The sequence below is a fragment of the Patella vulgata genome, chromosome 1 (genome assembly GCF_932274485.2).
Source record: "Patella vulgata chromosome 1, xgPatVulg1.2, whole genome shotgun sequence".
NCBI classification, from domain to species: Eukaryota; Metazoa; Mollusca; class Gastropoda; family Patellidae; genus Patella; species Patella vulgata.
Genome location: NC_065879.2, coordinates 66,863,671 through 66,886,478, shown reverse-complemented (window position 1 = coordinate 66,886,478; position 22,808 = coordinate 66,863,671). Strand labels below are relative to the sequence as shown.

General features: G+C 35.4%; 1 protein-coding gene across 3 annotated transcripts; it reads left to right on the top strand.

The window, feature by feature from the left end:
• Positions 1-20: 20 nt before the first annotated feature.
• On the top strand, positions 21-17,027 carry LOC126808686 (serrate RNA effector molecule homolog). Of its 3 annotated transcripts, none has more exons than XM_056098295.1 (22): positions 21-111; positions 1,322-1,492; positions 2,038-2,186; positions 2,594-2,750; positions 3,267-3,437; positions 5,752-5,921; positions 6,349-6,463; positions 6,772-6,814; positions 7,990-8,088; positions 8,633-8,756; positions 9,458-9,544; positions 9,832-9,965; positions 10,306-10,446; positions 10,875-11,069; positions 11,452-11,548; positions 12,034-12,107; positions 12,562-12,715; positions 13,147-13,256; positions 13,830-13,982; positions 14,661-14,829; positions 15,161-15,278; positions 16,561-17,027. In XM_056098295.1, the coding sequence occupies exons 2-22, from the start codon at positions 1,374-1,376 to the stop codon at positions 16,631-16,633; spliced, it is 2,652 nt and encodes an 883-aa protein (XP_055954270.1). In that variant the 5' UTR covers positions 21-111; positions 1,322-1,373; the 3' UTR covers positions 16,634-17,027. The 3 variants fall into 3 exon arrangements, with proteins under 3 accessions (XP_055954270.1, XP_055954271.1, XP_055954272.1); XM_056098296.1 differs by having other exon boundaries at positions 2,038-2,190; positions 2,604-2,750; XM_056098297.1 differs by lacking the exons at positions 21-111; positions 1,322-1,492; positions 2,038-2,186; positions 2,594-2,750 and adding an exon at positions 4,244-4,426 and having other exon boundaries at positions 3,298-3,437.
• Positions 17,028-22,808: the final 5,781 nt, after the last annotated feature.

Genomic DNA, 22,808 nt, shown 5'->3' with positions numbered 1-22,808 from the left:
GCTTGATTGAGTTATCTCCCCCAAGTTAAGCCTCTTTTTCGTTTTCATGGCCGCCGCCATTTCCTGAATTTTGCTGCAAGTTATCATTAAAAAAAAGGAGCAAATACTTCTGTTAGTAATTCATTACAGTTAACCGATCGCAAATATTTTAGAAATGCAATCGAAGTACTATAGATTGCAGGAGAAATTAACGCCTGAAAGTGCGTGATTTGCAAGATAATTGCAAGCAAGTAGCTATCTACCGGCTTTTGTTTGTTCATTTGACAATTTGTGTTGTGCCAATTAATTATTTAGGGCCGATGGCTATAGCCTAGTACTTAGTAGTACTACTAGAGCTAGAATCTTTCTTTACAATATAACTATATATAAGTATAACAGTTTTGTTTTGTGTTTTTAAAACATAATGCAGTCAGTTACCACACGTTTGGTTGTAAGTTATTTATTATATGACAAGTTTACTCACCGCAAACAGAAATAAATCAAAACCACTTTGAGTACGAAATATTTGCTAGTCTACATGTACATTTTCTTCCATTATCTTTGTCGAGATTCAGTCTGTAATTATTATTCTTTCATGCACACGACATGTGATTACAGGATGGGGTCATATACGGCCATAAACCAAAACGGCCAAAATTCTTTTGGTCAAAAACAAAAGGCCAAAATTTACGAAACATTTACTTTTCTTTCATAAAAATATTAATTAAAATATGGATCAAAATCATTTTATAAAAATGTGAAATAAAATCATTTAATAAAAATATGAGTTAGAATCATTTAATAAAAATATCAGTTAGAATCATTTGATTAAAATAACATTATTCTCAATATCATTTTAATTAATCAACACAATAAATTAATTAAAAGGCCATTTGCATTGCCAACCCGAAAAATTGCATTCTATACTTTAAAGGAAAGAATAGGTAGTTAATCAGCTGATTGGTTAACTAAGTAATTCACACTCTTCTAAGCTATTACTCATTACGTAACATGAAGCAGCCTGGACGTTAAGACACCTGTCACAGATTTTGTCACACACAAATTATCACAATGTTTTATAATACATACTTGTGTTATTATTTTTATCTGACAATGTCTGTGACAGGTGCCTGGTTTCCAGGTAGTATGTACTTGATAACATCTATGAGAGGTAACTTATGTCCAGGCTTGAACATGACCGTAAAGAACATGGTATTGAATCAGAATGATAAAGTCTCACTGCACAGACTGTAGAAAAATATAGTCAGGTAACTCTCAAATAGGTGAGTGTATTGCGTATGAATGATCATAATGTATTGTTTTCTAATCTGTACTTTTTCAGTAATTCAACACGTTGTTTAGTAGTGTAACTGTGCAAGTGAAAATATCAAAATATGGGGGACAGTGAAGATGAATATGATAGAAGAAAAAATCCACGAGATAAATTTCGTAGAGAGAGAAATGATTACGACAGACGTGAAGAAAGAAGAAGAGATTCATGGGATCATGATAGGTTGGTATTAGGTTAATAAAATGGTAGTTTTGATTTTAATGTTTAGAAAAATGTATTGTTTTATTTTGATTAGATATTTTTGACTATACCATTAAAGTCAAATCTCATTGCCATATGTATTCCGATGCAATTTTTATGCAACCACATAACCTTAGGGTCACCATGCAGACTAAAAGGATATTTGAATGAATTTTTAAAATTTATTTATCTTATCACTTGAAAGATATTAATCCTAGTATACACAAGAATTCAGAGAGGCCAGCGATGCATTAAATGGCATGTAACAGGATTGAACTAAATGTCACTTGATTGCTATTGTGTCAATTCAGTATGTTTTAGACTTACAATAATCAAGCATCCCCTAAGAATTTAAAGAAGTGTGAATCGTTATAAATCCCATCTTATCTTAACTTTAGTTAATTTTGCAATTGTTAATTATTTCTACTGATTACTAAGGTGTTAAAAACTTTTTTTTATATGCCACAATTTCATATTTGGCTAAATCATACATATTACACCTCAATATTATTATTTTATTTTTTTAGTCGTCGACCAACAAGATCTCGGGACTGGAGTAGTAGAAGTCGTGAGAGGCACGAAGGATCATACAGAGATTATGATTCTAGAAGACATGATAGATTCAGTCCACAGAGAAACGACATGAGTCCACCGCAAGCCAAAAGAATGAGAAGAGATTGGTAGTCTTTCTATCTTTGTTTGCGAAAGGGGAGAGGGTTGAGGTAGTCCAGTTGATAGAGCACTGACACTCAACTGGTGTAGGCCAAGAAGAACCTATTCTAACATGTCATGGGTAGGGACAGCAGGGCTGACAAGGACAGTCATTTGCATGACATGAACAATTAAGCGTATCAAAATGTTACTACAATAGTTTTAATTTGAAGAAGAGTAGTCAGAAACACCACTGCCCATGCAGAATTGTCCACCCTTGTGTATAGCACAAACTTACACATTCAGTTAAATCAGAAAAAAACAATGAGCTGCATGTCAGTGTGAGTGATCAAACACATACAATTTGGCTAATAGTAATATATTAATTTCCATATAACAATCGTAACCAAGGTTTTTGTTTTATTTTCTCACGATTCAACAGGGACGATAGTTACCAGCCATACGATCTGCCATATAATGGTCCAGCACCACCACCTAATCATTGGGGCGGTGGTGGGCCAAGTCCTGGTGAAATGGGTGGAGGGGGTATGGGTCATGGCCACGGCCAATATGGTGGACACCAATCTAGGTGAGATAACATTAACTCTATTAAGATAATGATATGAGTAAAACAGTCCTGGCTTGACTTTTTTTGTCTGTGACATTATCATCATGTGATGTTATTACCATGTAGTCATGTACTGGTAATGACGTGATTATATATCTCACATCAATGGCGAAAGGCATGATTGATAAAAATGAGTCAAACCTCATTAAATGGTCAAATAAACACCCAAATAAACATTCCATATGATAAATGTGTCATTTTGTCAGTTATTAAGTTATTAATTTATTTCAAGCCATATCTTTGTTGCCATGGGCCAATCGCTAAATTGTTTGCCATAAAGCTTTACTTGCTTTACAGTCTTTTAAGCTTTTTCAATCTTTTACACAGGATTGTAACTTAAAGCAATGCTTATTATCTTTAAAACCTAGGTTGTTATAGTTTTCATTGATATGAACCGAAGTCAGTATTCTTATGGAGGTATGGGTTATTACCTTGTGCGCTTGTGAAATTGATGTTTGGATAACCTTGTTTTTGTAGAGATGTAGACTATCCTACCCAGCCAGCTATGATGACATTCAAGCAGTTTTTATCCCAACAGGATGATAATATCGACGACCAGTTGGCCATTAAAAAATATAATGAGTACAAGATTGAATACAAACGTCAACAGATTAGTGAATTCTTCTTGCAGCACAAGGAAGAGGAATGGTACGCAAACTTAAAACTTTAACCATTTACATATTATGTAGTAAAACATACAAAATTTTGATTTATTATATTCACAGATTTTTCAAGTTTTTTGGGATTAGTCTAAAGAGCCATGATAGTTGCTGGCACAAACCTTGAAATTAAAGGATCAATCTGTGGGATTGTGATTAATTGGTTTATCACATGTGCTGTAGATACTATGACCTGTCATCTATGCATAGCAATGGATTCAATCCCAGATTTTTATGTGATCAAGAGAACAGCCAACTGCCTTTGGGTTTTCTTGTGGACACTGCAGTTTCCTCCCACTTCTAAAGACCCCTGCATGCAAGCAAAATACTGTATATAAGTCTAAAGATGGCCTTTGGTTTCTATAATGGTTTTAACTGTTCAATTTTTCTCATGATAGCAGCAATAGTGATTGCTTTGCTCAGGGCTGGGGAGTTGGTTTGGCTCAAATGTGGATGACCATTTGTTAGAAAAAAAAATACACATGCTTCAAATATTTAAAGCACTTGTATTCCATTATTAGCATTATTTAGAGATGTTGCCATTCAAAGCCCACAACAGATATTGCTACTCGTTTACTTGTTCTTAGTATAGTAAATATTGAGAACATATTCAAAGTTTTTGGCTAACATGTCTATTTCATTTTAGATTGAAAGGAACCCCTCAAAAATTACATCACTTTGAATTTAATTTGAATTTCATAGAAACTATGAATTGAAATTTATACTTCTAAAAGATAATGTTAACTGTTGTTTAAAATGTAACCTCATTTTTGTCCTTATTGGATAACTTTTCAGCATTTACAGCCGATCACCAGCTTGGATTTATTTACTGCGCTTCTTCTTTTAGTTAGGCCACTGCGCACAATGCAGTGTTGTGTTATTATAAAGTGTTAGGTCAATTTCTGTTAGGGTTTTCGGGTCGATAAAACACAATGGAAATGGTTGGGCCTGCATCATAAAGCAGGTCGAGGAAAACAGGTAACAATAAAGTGATCTGCGTATTTTGGTATTTCTTTTTTTTTTATGAAAAAAAAACCTCCTCTATTTCAATGAATTTAGAAATAACTTTTAACTGCTCAGATTTGATTGATATCTTTGAGTCCTTATTGAGTCCTAGGCATGCATGGACTGGACTGATTTTACAGGAGAACAAAATATTTGATTCCTGTCAAGATGAAGTGATTGTATTATAGAAATTTGTGATCCAAAAATTCCAACCGGGAGTCCAAAATGCCACAAAATATTTATGTATTCAAGAAAAATATATATTTTTATCCCAAGATAATTTTGTAAATGACCCTGATAAGAAAGTGTTGTAGGAAGGTCATTAGTGCTTTAAATGAAACCTATGGTCAATTGCATTAAAGGGACAACAAGCCAGAATGAAGTCAAATGTAGAGTTTGTGTCAAATGTAAACTTTTTCAAATGTATGGTATAATTAAGGCAGTAGAATTTTGATTGGTAAAGTGGAATTATGTAAGATTTAGATAAAAAGCTAACAGTTCTCGCTATAATAGTTAAAAAATAGATAATGAAAAGGGAATATGTTGAACATCTCAGTCAAATATATACTTCATTTTGAGCTGAGTAATCACCGTTGGAAGAACAGTGTAGTCTCAATTGTCATTGCTACCGGTGTTAAAATAATAAACAAAGTTTTTAAATCATTAGCTGTCAATCGTATTTAAATCTGTTGAAAATCTTGAACATCCGATGGCATGGAGAGTTGATTATGATCTTGGCAAATTAATAAATGTCTGATTATTAATTTATATAACATTTAAGGCATAAAAAAAGACCTGCAATAGGCAGATTTAGCTCTTGAATAATACCTCTTCAATCAATAGATGTTTTGAGCTGGTACCCCAACACCAACACTTACAAAGGTCGCCCAACTTTAAAATAAATAAAAAAGGACAATTTTTGTGTTTTAAGTCAATAAATTTATAAAAATGAAAGAAGAATATTGTATAAATTTTATGTTGTCTGTCATGAAACCAATAAAATTACTAATCAAATCAGTATTTTTATTACCAGCCAATATGTTATTAGTAAATTTTAAAGCTTGGCAGAAACACTGTATTTTAAACTCTACATCTAGCTTTCATTCTGGCATGTTGGAGCTTTAATTTCTGGTTTTGTGGTAAAAGGAACCAGACTAATTATAAAAATTGCTATTAATCATATCAGTCTCCTAAATTTTACATTTTTATTTTAACCTTTTTAAAAAACAACCATCCTTAATGATTATTTGTGATTTTAATCATTTTTATATTTTTTTCTATCCTGTAAATTACAATAGGTTCAAACTGAAATATCACCCAGAAGAAAGTGGAAAGAGAAAGGCAGAGTTAAAGTTTGCGTTAGAGAAAAGATTACAGGTGTTTAACGAATTATTAGAGTCAGGAAGAGTTGGACCCATCGTCCTCGAGATCGATCGTGCTGAGGAAATCATTAAACTTCTAGATGCAGGTAAATTAACTTGATTTAGGTCAAAATATACTATTGAATTGGATTCATCTAATGTGGCATTTCTGTATGTTTATTTACTGATATTAATAGTTTCAATTTTGGCTAAACACATGACTGATTAACACACAATTGGTTATATCTGAAGACTGGCTTTATCTACAAATTTTGAAGAAATTTAGAAACCATGCCAGAAAATTCTGATTAACTTTCTCAGCCAGTGAGCCAGCGTCTTATTCACTGAGCCACCATTGCTCTAAAGGAATTTAGGTTGTCATCTCCTAAACAAAGAACATCAATCAACACTAAAAAAATTACTCAAATCAACAATTTGATTTTTGACCAAATATATATGACATGTATATGACAACATTTCTCTCAGCTATGAGGTCAATGACAAGTGGTATTCAATCCTTTCTGTTTATTTTAGCGGTTATAAAGATGGAAGGAGGAACAGATTTTGATCTGACGGTACTGGATATTGTAGAGGAAAAAGAAAGTTCTAGAAGTAGAAATAATTCAGAGACTGTCGCAGATAAAACAAGGTATAACATATCTCCATATTTGATTTTATGGAGAGAAATAAAACAGTAATTAGCAAGCTAGATCTGTTATATGTTCAGTCAAGCTGTGTGTTAAATATCAATGTCCTTGATTAAGACACGATATCCCTGTATTCCAGTCTAACCAGCTGGTCATGATTACTACAGCTATGACTGTATTTACTTGGTTTCAAGTTCTATCTTCCCTCTAACATTGTGTCATGTGACCCCAATGAAGACCCTTTATTATCTCTGTATTCCAGTCTACGAGTACTAGACCCATTTATTGGATAATTTCTTTATTTTTTTAGTCCAAATTCAAAGAAAGAAACAGATGAAGACAAAGATAAAGAGGTGAATTTATTATTATATGTCCACATTTTATTTGGGAGTACAGTAGGACGTTAAACCCCATTTCATTTCATTTATTTGGGAGTATATCTTCCTCAGCCCTGTCTGTCCTTCTGTCCATCCACAATTCTACAGGTCCAGAATTTACAGCATATTTATCTTTAAAAAGAACAATGTTTTTATTTTCCCTTTGCTCTAGGCCAAAAATCTTATTAGAAATCCATCAAATTTGCTGTTTTTTGGAAGTGCAAGGTCAATGAAAATTTTTCAAAAATTGTCTTTAAAGTAAGCTGGAAAATCTGTGACAGCTGAAACATATTTGCTGTGTTTACATATGTCATGATTCTACTCACACCACCTGTAGCACCATGAGTCTTCTGTCTGACGTGGAGAGCGTCTATGGGAAACCGGTCGCCACATCCTACATACAACCCATGCATCTTTTCTTACTACATATTTCTGTAGCCTTGTGATCGTCTAGAATTTGTCTCTAGCTGTCTTTACTTCTGCTTCACGTTGTGTATTTACTTCTCACAGTTTCTTAAGACGTCTGTCTTACCAGGAATAATAATGCATAGTTCGCTTCTACATTTTATATAGCATATAACTGAATACATGTATACAAGCATAGCACAAATTACAATACTATATAGCTAAAACCACTTCTCCACCCTATCCAGCCTCTCGGCTGTCTAGGAACTCAGATGTACCCTTGATCTCTGGAATCTAATGCAAGTCTGACTTACAGGGTTCCCCGGTTTCTTTTAAAGGTATATAAATATCATGCACCATAAAGCGTGATCATGGCCCTGAACTTGTGTAATTAACAAAATGATTGGTTACTTTAGATCAAATGATGCAATTAGAATAATTCCACTCACGTGTAATTCTGGGGGTAAATGAGTGACATATGTTTTCGATAAATCGCTCTTTTTTATGTGTCAACTATCAATTATAGACTAAGTTGATTTAAGTATTTTAAGTACATATCACATATTATGCGAATATGTTATTTCTCGAGCAAAAATTCTACTAAAAGTATTACACACCTCCATTGTGGGGACTGACAGAACTGTGACATGACTTAATTCTGCGTCACCCGATTGCAATTCTCTCAATTCAAAACGTTTAGGACTGGCAATCAAGCAGATGTTAAACCCTGTTCCTTTCTATTGCAGAAACCCATGAAGATGGCAATTACACCAGAACAAGAGGAATTACAGAAAAAAGCTCAAGAATTCTCAAAACAACAGGAAGAGATGGCCAAAAAACAAAAGGTACTATAATTAGTGATCATAATCTAAATTGGAGCATGATCTATAATCTATTCTTGTACAATAGAATTGATTTGTCAAAATAATGACCAACAAAAAAGATTGTAATATGTGTGAGAAAAATTAGATATTGACATTTGAGTGTCCACACAAATATCTGAATTTTTCGGTATTCTATATTTCTGGTAACAGTTTAAACTATTTGTTGTTTTTTTTTTTGTCACCAACATCAAATATTTAATAATATTAATTCAATGCAATCATCTGATTTTAAACTTTCACAATCACCAAAAATTGTAGTGATTTTAAAATTTCACAATCCCAAAAAATTGTAGTGAGTTTAAAATTTCACAGTCCCTAAAAATAAAAGAGAACTCAAGAAGTGATTCAAAAAATTTATCATTTACATTGTATCAAATGAATCAGCATTCGATACAAACGCTAAGAAATTATTAAAACCACACTTGTCAGTTTTTATCTAATAGCTGCAAGTTGTTGCAGCTGTCTTGCCTGATACAGAAGTTCACTATTGTTGATATATGTTTAGGAGGAGGAGAAGACGAAGAAAAGATCAAAGAGACATCGTGATAAACCAGACTATAGTTTTGACAGTGCTACAGAATCAGAATCCGCTTCTGGATCTGACTCAGAACCTGAACCAGCTCCACCTGGTGAGTAAAACTATTAACATGTTGATCCATTGACTCCACGATTCATATTCTATTTTAGTCATTATTGACCTAGTTAATGAATGTGTTAGTTGCCAATGACTTGCAGTAGCAATTGAGGCTTGCCTGATGTCAATAATCAAAATCAACCATCGGTTTTTCTATGTAAATTACTAGTCCGGCAGACACCATACTGGTTGGAAAACCCTGAAGGTTTTGATCAGTCAGGGAGTCACGGTGGCTAGATGGTTAAGATGCTGGCTCGCTAGCCTGGAGGTCGGGTGTTCGATCCCTGCATTGGCCGAGAAAGTTCATCTGGATTTTCCGAAGTGGTTTCCCCTTGTCAGGGGTACAGAACTGAGGGCCTGACAAGGACAGCTGTCTAGTCCTTCGGATAAGACGAAAAACCGAGGTCCCATGTATACATTGGAATGCACGTAAAAGATCCCTTGGCAGTTGGAATTCGATATAAGAGTAGGCGATAGTGCCGCTGCCCGGGCAAAATTTCCCTCATAGCACACTGTATGGCGTATGCCCGTCTTCATTAGCCCAGTATAGGAGCAGAACAGTAGGATGTTAAACCCCATTTCATTTCATTTCATTTTATTTTGATCAGTCAACATTGTGGTTCAAATCCAAAATATTATTATTATACGTAACTTCTATGCCTATCCCTGTATGTTTTTAACTTCTGTATTTTGTAGGTGTGGATGAAAATCAAGAAAAGGCCACGCCAATTGTTACTTCTCCTGACGCAGACAATAAAACTGAGAAAGAAGATAATCCTGAAGGTAAGTGAAATTACCATTATTGAGGCATGAAGAATAAATGTAAAAATTTGTGCGTCATTGACGAAATTGTGACAATTTTGATTGGGAGAAGGTTGCCTACTCTTCCTCCAATAGCAACAGCCATGTGTACACAGGTGAACCTCTGGGTTGTTTTTTTTCACACAAACCAGATGACCAGGTATACTCTGGACACATGAGATTAGGGCTTCAAAATCGTGAGTATTCTTGGTATCCAAACCAAGATCACTCTTGAATAGGTGTTAAAAGTGAAATTTAAATTATTTCAGGTGAGGAAAAAGAAGTAGATACAAAAGAGGAAGCTGAAGAAGAGAAGGATCCAAAACCGAGAGCTCTACATAAAACACAGTCTATATTTTTACGTAATCTTGCCCCTACTATAACTAAACAGGAAATAGAAGCTGTAAGTATCTGGCTGCTTGTTTAAACTGATGCTACTTCAGGCTGTAGATAATTGTGTTCAGAGTTACTGCCCTTATTAACTTTTAGAATAAGAAAGCAAACAAAATTTTCACCTGATTGACGTTAGTGCCAGGAAGAAGCCTATCAAATACTAATGCTCTCTGATAATTTCTTCGTATGGGTGTTGCATGTGATCACTTTTTAGTATCTTATAATGCTCTTTTATCATCCTAAAATAAGTAGAAGACAGCAGCTATTATAGACTGCTCAGACGACTTACATGTAGCTGTCTTGGGTATATGTTCGTTCTCCTGCAACTTACATTTGTATGTTTATTATAGATGTGCAAGCGTTTTCCTGGTTTTACCCGAGTTGCATTACAAGATCCACAACCAGAACGTAGATTTTTCAGACGAGGCTGGGTAACCTTTGAATCAGGGGTCAACATTAAAGAGATCTGTTACAGTCTCAACAATATACGAGTGAGTAAAACTACAGACTTTGATAAACAAACAACCAAGAAAATAATTTACACTTGAATATAAGTGATTTAGTTAGACCGGGTAAAAAAAAAAATAATTTTGTATTGGATTGATTTGTTATTTTGATCTGTGAATGTTCAAACTATGTATATTTAATTACATTATAAATCAAGCAAAATTCAAGTCAGTCTACACTTTATTTTATAAGTTGTTTTTTTATTATTTCTCTCTGATATGTCAACACAAGCCTTATTGGATGAGCTACTATTTTAGGGCCTGTTTATAAGAAAATCCAGTATGTATATATTGATAAAAAAAAATACCTGTGATGACTTAATCCTCTCATCCTATCTCATAGACTATCGTGTTCAAATTGAATGCTAATTTTTCTGTTCAGTTTTAGAAAATGTTAAACATTTATTTTATAGTTACGAGATTGCGAACTTGGAGCCACTTTAAATCGAGATTTGAAGCAAAGAGTTCGACCTGTTACTGTTTTAACCAATCATAAAGCAGTTGTAAGAAAGGACATCCAGACAGCTGCTAAAATTATCCAGAATTTGGATCATAAATGGAATTTATGGCCGGATCCAAATGCGGAAAAGAAAGATGATGAGAAAGAGGTTAGGTCTATTCCTTTTAGAATTACATGGGTGGAAAGGAACACCACTGTTTATAGACCCCATATAAGGCTCCCCCAAACCAATGTTTATAATTCATTTTTTTTGTGTTTAAGACATATAAACTATTGAAGACATAATATTATAGACAAAAACTTTTAGTAAAAGAAAAACATAGACTTTTGGAAAATACCAAAACTTACAGTTCACAAAATTATCCTTGAGATAGAATTTAATCCTTTGTTTATGTTCAGGTTGAGATGAATTTAATCCTTTGTTTATGTTCAGGTTGAGATAAATCCTTTGTTTATGTTTAGGTTGAGATGAATTTTATCCTTTGTTTATGTTCAGATTGAGATGAATTTAATCCTTTGTTTATGTTTAGGTTGAGATGAATTTAATGTTATCACGGAATCCTGTATTAAAAAATATAACCGATTATTTAGTTGAAGAAGGATCATATGAAGAAGAAGAATTATTAGGTTGGTTGGTTTATTTTTTAAAACGACATTCTCACTTGTGGATGCTAGACCTATAAGAACTGACAAGGATGGGGCAGGGTTATGGTGGCCCGGTGGTTACACCACTGGATTCCATCAAGAATATACCTGGTTCGAATCCTGTTGTAGGTCAAGAAGAACCTTCAGAATTTTTCAAGCACAGTTTCACTTGTCATGGGTCATGTCTATGGGGCTGATATGGAAAGTATGTCTAGTCGATCAGATTGAACAAAAAAAAAATTACTGGTTGTAGGGTTTGACTTTGAAATTTATGATCAAAACATCCACTTCGGTCATGGATTGAGCAAGTTGTCTCAAAATTTGCATACAGTCTATTTTGAACACACCCAAAATGAATAAACAAATCACAAGAAATCAACACCAAAAATACTTGGAAACTGGCAAAATCTCCCAAAGTGCTGATGTCTCTTTAGAAGTTGAAAGATTTTGATTTTTTATTTGTACAGGTCAGAATACAGAAGAAGGACCTAAAGAAGCCAATCCTGAGATTCAGATTGATAAAGATGAAAATCTCATAAAGGTATTGACAGGGAAAAGTCATACTGTAACAATTTAATATATTAAAAAATTAAATATATAATGAATACTTTAGGCCAGGATATTAATGTATTGTGTTATTAATGTGCTACCTGTTCTAGACTATATTTAATCAAGGGAAACAGTGCCGTCTGTTATCATATTGAAGGGAGCCATGGTGGCTCAGTGAGTAAGACAATCGCTCGCTAACCTGGAGATTCAGTGTTCATCCAAAAAATTTCATCAATTCAAGTATTATGTATTGGATCCCATGCTTGTCATGATTTCTATCTTCCTTCCACTGTTAAACACCCCTCTACAGTACAATTTATTAAATAAAGACATGTTAGTTTCAAAGTGACCTGGTTATTGTTGAGACAGTATGAAATATCATTACAATTTGTGATAACAGAAGTACTTACATAGAGATTAAAAGATATTGCATGGTTTTTTTTCAGGCATTGGATAAGATGATTTTATATCTGCGTATTGTACATTCAATAGATTTTTATAGTGCTAATGAGTATCCTAATGAGGATGAGATGCCCCACAGATGTGGTATAATGCATGGACGACTGTCTATACCAGTTGGTAAATGTACTGAGCAAGATGGTTAGTATTTATATCAGCGAGGGATTGTAGAAAAAAAGTTTTTTTATGGGTTTTTTTTGGACACTGCATTCAATTTGACCTCGAGTTTTCTGGCAGCCATCTTGTTTAATAGTTTCTCAGGGTCTTGGTAAATTTTCTGTTGGTGGCCATTATTTGTTTAGTATTCCCAATAAAAGACTTTCATTTGATTAAACTGTAAAAATACATTGGTATATATAGCCATTTTCTCAAAACCCACTCCTTGTACAGTAGAGAACAACTAGAATGTTATTGACATGTTTGTTCTTGGTGATTACAACTTAATGTCTGGTGTTCACAACTCTGTTCTAGATGTTCACAAGACTTCTTTAATTCTTAAAATTAGAATGTTCTCAGTGGTGAAGTTTGAAAGATGACATCAATTAATTTAACTTTTGTTGTTTTTTTTCCAGTAACTGATTGGATCAGTCATTTTGAATCTAAAACAGAATATTTGGTTAAAGTAAATACCAAGGTGAATGATGAAGAGGCTCAGAAATTAGGAAAGAAAGATCCTAATGCATATCCTTTATACACAGTTTTTCCAAATCACTATAATTTACTTGATAATCAGGCATACTTTTACTTAAAGGTGATAAGGGGGTGAGTGTCTTAAGTTTGAAAGCGGGCTTGGTAGTCAAGGAAACTTGAGTATAGTCATTCAGATAGGGCAAAACAGCATGCAGATACACAGAGGTATGCACCTAATATGTAAAAAAGAGAGAGAGAAATGGGGTTTAACATCCACTCGACACAAACTAGGTCATTTTGGGACAAACATATGGTTTAATTTTATTTCAAAAATTCACTTGCGCGTAGGGGTCTTTAGCAGTGGGAGGGATACCGGAGGACCCGGTGAAAACCCATGAGATTGGACAGGCGACCCTTGTCACCATTCGGCCACCCAACCCCCAAGTATGTAAAAGAACATGTTTAATCTTAAATTAACCAGCTTGTTACCAAAAGATCAAACCCTCTTTCAATCATTTCTCTAATTTTTTAGATCATCGATTGCAATTCTCTCCCATTCAGAACAATCCAGGATCATAAGAGTATTTGTTTTGATAAATGTGTATTTCTCCTTAACATGTGTACAGAAGTAGAGAAGTTTATCCAGTCCAACTGTCAAGAGTTGAGTAAAGATAAATGGCTGTGTCCGCTGAGTGGAAAGAAGTTTAAAGGGCCTGAATTTATACGTAAACATATCCTGACCAAACATAATGAAAAGGTTGAAGAGGTCAAACAAGAGGTGAGATTATTCAATAGATACAAGGTCATGATGAAACTTATCTGGTCTTTTCTGAGATGGTTGGTAAAGCGTAAATGACTGAAAGGAAAGTTTGCAATGTGCTCCAGGGATACACATTGTGTTTCAAAAGAACCCCAGACAGTTGTCGAATTGTGCTTACTACCTTGCTTTACTGTATTGCTTGCTTGTCCTGTCTGGGTTCAGTTGTACAGTTCTCCTGCATTGTCATTAAAGTGAAGGGTGGGGGTTGGGTGGTCGAATGGTTAACACATGCGCCTTGGATCAGAAGATCTGTCATTGAGTCAAGTGACGTGGTTTCGATTACCCATTTGTACGTGACAAGAAGTAAGGTCATGGATTTTCTCCAGGTTCCCCAGTTTCCTCCCACTACTAAAAGCCCCCTTCATGCTAGTTAATTATTGAAATAAAATTTAACCATAAGTTAGTTCCGAAATGACAGTTTGTGTCATGTGGATGTTAAATCCCATTTCTCTCTCTATCTCTGCTTCCATCCTATAACGTACCATAAAAATATTCTGGCTTAAAATAGAATTAACTTAGAGGTAAGACAAAGTGAGGGCTTTTTTTAACAAAAATTCCTCCAAGTGCTGCCCAATCAAATGATATAATTTAAAGGTTTATTTTATCTTTTTAATTCGCATTTTAATTTCTCCGTAGGTTTCTTTCTTCAATAACTATCTAATGGACCCTAAACGTCCCCAGTTACCAGAACATCCAGGTAGCAAGTCGTCCAGTGGTAACCGTGGTGATAACCAATCAGTATATCAACATCATCAACCAGGCATGATGGGAGGTTATAATCAACCTCGACATATGATGTATGGGGGTAAGTGAATAATGCTGATTTTGTTGAAGAACTACCTATACTTTATTTTGTTATTATGCAGAATAGAAAATTGTATTGAAATAAATGTGACCGGTGATTGTTCATGTTTATATGATTAATTTCTTGGTTTTATAAGTCCACATTTCATGTTGGAGTCTGATTGTGTCAAACAGTTCCCAATATACTGTCGATACATATGCAATTACCGATATGAATACAGATATAATGACTAATATACTGCCAATATAGATATGATGACCGATATATTGCCAATACAGATCTTATTATCAATATACTGTCCAATTAACCAGACATCTCTCTCCTGTTTCAGGTGGTGGCCCTCCAAGTCATTATGGATCACAGCAATATGGTGGTGGGGGTAGAGATGGTCGTCATGACAACTATAATAATAGGAGGAGTGGTGGATATAGCAATAACAGACCATACAGGTAATGGAATGGAGTTTAATGCAGACCTGGAATTAACGGTCGGGTGTGGTAACATGGTTACAGGTTACCACAAAATACCGGATGGTAACCTAACAAGTTACCACACAGGTTGCCTGAAAATGATTTATTGTAACCCATCAATGAAGTTTTCTAGTGCATGTATTGTATTATTAATGAGAACGTCTATAGTGACCTATAGGAATTGAGGAGTAAAAGATCAGAATTTAATAAAATTGAGAAATGACGTCTTTATTTCTTTAATTTGTTGAAATTTATATTTATATAATATGAACATAACTTTGTAACACAAACAGAATATGAATCAATTCTTTCACCCACGTGACGTATGTAGTTAACCCTGTCAACATATAAATACCGGGCGGTTCGCAAGCAACGAATCAAATCCTCAAGCCATCATCTTGCTTTATGTTTTATTTCAGTGTTGTACGTACTACATATCAGTTTTGTCAGTTTATTGTCATTGTCCACCTCATCATAATGATGTCTCCGTGACAAACGTCTTTAATTTTAATGCAATGTTTCACGGTTCTGGTTTCATTGTGGGGGATGTCATTTTTAAAACGAACGAAAATGAGGCTGTGCAGTTGACAAATGAGTAAAATTGTGTCATCGAGTATCACGTGATCGGAATACCCCTTTATTCGCTGGGGAAATCTGTCCTGCTGTCTGCCTTGTCATATGAAAAAACAGGCCGATTTACACAGGAACAAAGGGTTGTTCGCCCGTTTTCTAAGCATGACGATCTCCCGGTAACCCAAACGACCGTTCGCCACTTATTACCAACCATGTTAATGTCTCGTAAACACACTACTTCAATAATTTTGAGACTACCACATTGTGATTTTTATTTCTGTAGTTAGGTGTATAATATGATTTAGGATAATTTTAACTGGACAGCTCTTTTTCTGCCTACTCTTATTGATTTCAAACTGTCAATGATATCTTTGACGAATGAAAGTTTATTCTCAGTCCATGTGGGTATTAAAACCGTGACATTCTTGTGGAGAGGCCATTGCCTTACCACTTGAAAACTGGATACTGCAGCCCCCACCCCCACCCCTACCCCAATAATAAACATAAAAGTACCAACTATTTGACTTGGACAAACCAAAATATCACTTGAGTTAAATATGATGAGTTGATTTACTTTATACTGTGGTTATTTAAATAAAGGTAAATTTTGATGTTAAAATATAATTGATTTCTTTGATCAGTGTTTTCTTATACTTTGTTTATTGATGATTTTGTTTTTGTCTTTCAGTCGGCGATCAGATCCGCGATCCATCATTGAATATCGTGATCTAGATGCACCAGATGATGGTGATATTTTTTAACCATTGAGAACAAGTGTAACATATAACCTATTGTATATAATCATGTATCATTTTTATACACTCACACTGAAATGTGGTCATGTATTGTCCTCAACCTCATCTGTCCGTCCATCATCCACAATTACATGAAATGTATACACATTGTCTTAGTTCTTAAGGCGAAGAAGCCTATTGATCTGATTACCGGTACATGTTAAGACGAAAAAAAACTAGATGTTGAACAAATTTTAATTATTTCTAATAGTTTCTTGAAGGGTTGTGACAACCTTTATAGACCGCTCGGATCAGACCACTTAGCTGCTGTGTGCGTTTGTTCCACTGCCTGGCAACGTATCTTATTGTCTGTTGTTTTGTCTGTGTATTAATTTTATCTAATAATAAAGATAGAAGTGTGTCCTCTTTTTTTTTGTATTTCTTTGTTTACATATGCTGGCATCCAGTCTCTCAGTAATATACCCTATATACCATCAGATACCTCGTCTCCCGATAATATACCCAATACCAACCAATACCAATTTGTTTACACATGCTGACCCCCAGTCTCGCGATAATGTACCCTTACAATCCAATACTACTTTGTTTACACATGCTGACCCCCAGTCTCTCGATAATATACCCTATACCATCTGATACCACTTTGGTTACACATACTGGCCCCCAGTCTCATCATAATATACCCTATACCATCTAATACCACTTTGTTTACACATGCTGACCCCCAGTCTCTTGATAGTATACCCTATACATACCATCCAATACCACTTAGTTTACACATGCTGACCTCCAGTCTCGTGATAATGTACCCTATACCATCCAATATACCACTTTGTTTACACATGCTGAACAATAAGTCTCTCGATAATATATCCTATACCATCTGATACCACTTCTGAACTGAGGCATTCACATAGCTAACAAAGTTTTGTTATACCTTTGATAACTGATAGTCAGGATATAAAAGGACACCAGATGTCTCTACAGTCAAGTCTATCTTTAAATTTGATAGTTAATTTGTGGAAATTGATCAGATATAGATAATTATGTTTATACAACTGTAATGTGTCATGCCATCCTAATAAAAGTTTCATTTACATTGGAGAAATTTTATTAGTGAAATTGAAGATGTTAAGATTAAATTACATGTATGACACAGAATTTGGAACTGAAACCTTGGCAAAGATATATATTTGGGTAACCTGAAGAAATGTCAGTCATTCTTAAGTGCCAAGTTCACTTAAAGAAGTACTCAATTATTCACTTCCCCTTATACCCCCCCCCCCCCCCCGTACAATTGTTAATCTAATGAACACATATTTACAAATTGTTGAGGGGAGGGGGGATCTTTACACTGAATCTGAATTTTTTCACATAATGCCTACATAATGAGTAATTTATTACCAGTCCTTTATATAAGAATAAATTATTGCACTAATATATGTCAAAGATCGAACGTTACACGTTAGAATCAACCAGAAAATGTTATGTACAATATTAACATTATACAATTCTGATTTATTTAAAATCTGATTAAAATACAGATCTATATTTCGTTTCGTTCTTTTTATACTTTCGATGGCCTACACTACATGAAGATCTGACGAGTTGTACTCGAGGTCGCGTCATTTCAATTAAAAATGTATATATTAATATATTTTTTGAATATAACGGATTAGTGTTATCTGTAGTTTTATCTTTGTCCTGAAACATCCGAAAATAAAAAGAAAATCAAGTACCCTTGGATAGCGAGTCTGGTAGTAACTGAACATTGAACTCAGTAACAAAATGCGGGTCCGACTAAGCACCGACAAAAGCGATTTTTTATCCGTAGGCCCAAAGTATTGCAAAAAGTAACCAACAAGGAAAGGTGTCTTATTATGCATATTCGAAACATCATACCCAATAAATTATTTCATAAAAAATTATGGATAACTGAAATTTTGAAGAAAAAAAACCCGGTGTAATACCGACAGGAGGTGGCTGAGTTAGACCATACGGCGCAGAACAGTAGGACGCTAAACCCCATTTTATTTCATATTCTTTTCTTACGCTGGATAAACTGTTTTCAAAATCCACAGACAACTTGGACAAGAATAAACGTATAATAAATGAATATGTCATGTAATTTATATAAAAATTCAGAAACACTGAGACTATTGTAATGATACAGTGAACCTCGCGAGATTCGGTGCCTGTTAAAGTCATTAAAGTGCTGTGATAATTAACATGTGTTACTGTAGTTCCAGATTGACCTGGTCTGTTAAATAACAACAGTAATACCTAACTGATACAGCTGCTATGGGAGTTTCATTGCCTAGTAACACTATAAACCTATATCGGCATAGCAAAGTTCTGTAACTAGTTTTAAGGTATAGTATCTCACTGTCCTGCGACAAATTGTCACGAAGTCTCGAACCCATCTCAATTTAGTTTCCGTTAGTCAGAAAGTGAGTGAAATGGGAGACAACTTTGCGAAGGATTAGCGACTTATCAAACTAAATTGGAGACAAAAATTAGAACTGCGCGAATTGCCCAGGGACCCTTGGGGGCGCAACAAATTTGTGATTCAATTGAAAATAAATTGTAACGTAATTAAGACACTTTGTGACCAACAAAATCACATGGTCTCAATTTCTCAAATGTCACCATTACAATGCGACAGTCGTAAGTGCCCAGGAGTTTTTCCTAGGCCCGTAACTAGTTCCCCCCCCCCCCCTCCCTGTGAAATTTTTTTCGACCATTCAAAAAAATAGATATACATTGTCCGTCAATATTACAGCACCCCCGAGAACACTTCCCGCCCCCTTGATCGTTGCTCTGAGCTAGTTTTACGGCCCTGGTTTTTCCCAAAATTTCGCAGCGATTCTTGTGACATTCGTTCATTATTTGTGTGTCGTACGCAAAATGTACCAATTCAGTGCGATTCCAAAAGGAAAATTGTCGCAAATTTGAATTCTGTATTCTCACAATAAATGTTATCTTAGTCGAGTTGTCGCAGCCCAGTGATATACCAGCTTTAGTCCGTAAAATAAAAAAAAATCTTTGTAATATCCAAGTCAATGTTATCTCACTGTTATAGGCAGGATTCGATTTATAAGAAATATCTGTCTTCAAAAGTCCATGCATGACGTGTACTCTTTTTACTTTATATTAGAACGATATGATTTTTGTTCTGTGCAGGGGTTTTCCTCCTGGAGAGGAAAAAGCAGTCCAGTATACGATATGTGCCTTTCAAACATTCTTTATACAGCGAAAAACCACCGAACAGGTGATTTTCGCAACACTCGAAAAGTTATTATATGCCTTATTATTTCATTATAATTTTTTTGCGGTGTGTATAAATGAAATAAAAAATTTCTTTATTTTATACTCGCATGCCATATTATACTTTTATAGACTGTTGCGGACAATAAATAACGGTTCGGTTGGTAATTAAAAAGGCACTTCCGTTTCAAACTCTTAGAAATAAATACATTTTGATTTCCCTTTCAAATTTTATTGCTATTCCAATATCAAACTTGCGTGTGGGGGGAGGTGAGGCATTCAGTAACAATAATACGCTTTCATGTTTGAAAGACTAAAATGTTTGTAAAAGCCACTATATTATAGGCGATTTGTTTTCGCCCTTGACGAATATTCCAGCGATGCCGTAATTCACTATATAACGGCAGCTTTAATAGTAATTATTTTATGTACAATGTAATATATATATATCTATATATATTTTTCTAGCCCAGCTTCAAACAACATTTCCAACATTATGCAAAAAAGAATCTGAAGCTAAACGGTATATTCGGGCGAAGCTGAATAATGCAGCTAAAACAATTCAAAGAAAAATAAAATAAAGCCAACCCAGTGGGGCTCAATAAAATATCAAACATTCATCTTGAGTTTTTATTTTTGTTTGAAACAATCGCATTGTATCATTATTTTCATGAAGATTGGTTGCATCTACGGGCATCGCAGTAAATTTCCTACAACATAATCGCGATTATATGACTCTCGTTAAAACTCTATTGACGTTCGTATCAACCTATTATTACCCGGGGGATGAATGGCCAAATGGTTAACGCGTGCGCGTTGCATTATAAGCAGGTCCGGCGGAGTGGTTATTGAACTCAAGTAACTATTCGATTAAAAACAAAGAGGCCTGACTTTTACATAGAGAGAGAGAGAGAGAGAGAGAGAGAGAGAGAAATGGGGTTTAACGTCCACTCGACACAAACTAGGTCATTTCGGGACTAACATGGTTTTAATGTTATTTCAATAATTCGCTTGAGCGTAGGGGTCTTAAGCAGTGGGAGGAAACCGGAGGACCCGGAGAAAACCCATGAGGTTGGACAGGCGACCCTACTCCTTGTCACGTACAACCGGGGATTCGAAACCACGCCAGTTGACTCAATGACAGGCTTTATGATACAGCGCGCACGTGCTAACCATTCGGTCATCCACCCCCACCCCCCTTTAACATAGAAGTGAGACTTTTAGAGCGTAGACTTTCAGAAGAAGAAAACCCTGCTATGCTTTATACTGATCCCTGGGTTAAGGTAGACTTTCAGAAGAAGAAAACCCGGCTATGCTCTATACTGATCCCTGGGTTAAGAGACCGGTGATTGCGAGGGTCGCGATTAGATAACTAAACAGTCTATCTTTATTTCAAGTCCAACCCACGCCAGTCGTATCTATGTCAGATTAGGTAATTAGAAAAACGACGGGATAGAGTTTTTCTTATACTCTTTCCTCGTGTCCCTTATCCATAAAAAAATCACTGCTATCAGTTATGACCAGTTCAAACAAGCGGTTGCCATGCAATATAAGCCCACATTTTGCATGAAATGGATGGGGAAGGGATAAAATCAATAGGATTCATCCTCTCATTCAAGATCTTTTGATCCTTAACATAATTGTTCAGTTTCATCAGAATGAGACAACAATGGCAGCCCGTCTGGAGGACCTACAAAATCCATACATATTTCAAATTTTGCATGAAAAGCTGGGGCTATAGCTCTAGAATCTAAGGTCTGATGCGTACCAAAGTTGAACTCATCCAAGAATTTTGATTCTTACATATTTTTAAGTTTCATCGTGAAAGGTCCACAAACTTCATTCATACATGTATTTCACATTTTGTGTAAAAGGCACGAAAAAAGAACCCACTCAAGAACTAGTGATACTCGTTTTAAGTTTCATCTAAATTAAATCGGATAAAATTGTGAAATGAAATGAAATGAGATTTAACGTCCTACTGTTCTGCTCCTATGCTGGGCTAATGAAGACGGGCATACGCCATACCACCGGCCATACAGTGCTATGAAGGAAATTTTGACCGGGCAGCGGCACTATCGCCTACTCTTAATCGAATTCCAACTGCCAAGGGATCTTTTACGTGCATTCCAATATATACACGGGACATCGGTTTTTCGTCTCATCCGAAGGACTAGACAGCTGTCCTTGTCATGCCCTCTGTCCTGCATCACTGACAAGGGGGAACCACGCCGGAAAATTTGGATGAACTTTCTCGGCCAATGCAGGGATCGAACACCCGACCTCCAGGGATCGAACACCCGACCTCCAGGCTAGCGAGCCAGCTCGACCTCCAGGCTAGCGAGCCAGCTCGACCTCCAGGCTAGCGAGCCAGCGTCTTAGCCACTTAGCCACGTGATCCCCAGGATAAAATTGTGACCTCTAGAGTCCACAACCTGGGTATTATATGCTTTTGTTATATTATATTTTAACGGGAATTTTCAGTCCGAATTTCCCCAACCATAATTATGGTGTAAGGGTGATATATTTGAACAATTTTGAAAATAAGATAAACGTGATATTTCGTACAATCAGGTCATAATCCAGAAAGTTACGGTCCAAGTCGCGCCAATATAGAAAGGAACGCAGATCTTTGAGATATAAATATATATTTCAAGTTTCATCAAAATGGGATAAAAGATTTGAACTGCGGGATGGTCCACAATTAAGGCCACGGATGTAGACAGGGTTAGGGCACGTGATTTGTGCCGAGGATTTTGGGGTTAGGGTAAGGGCTAGGACTTGAGTTAGGGTTGGCGCTAGCCTTGTTTTACATCTCGTGAACTGCAGGTGACCTAAATATTTAAATCTAACCTGGGTTTTACATGCTTTTAAGGTCTTATATGCGCCTATATCGACAGGAACCGAGATCTTT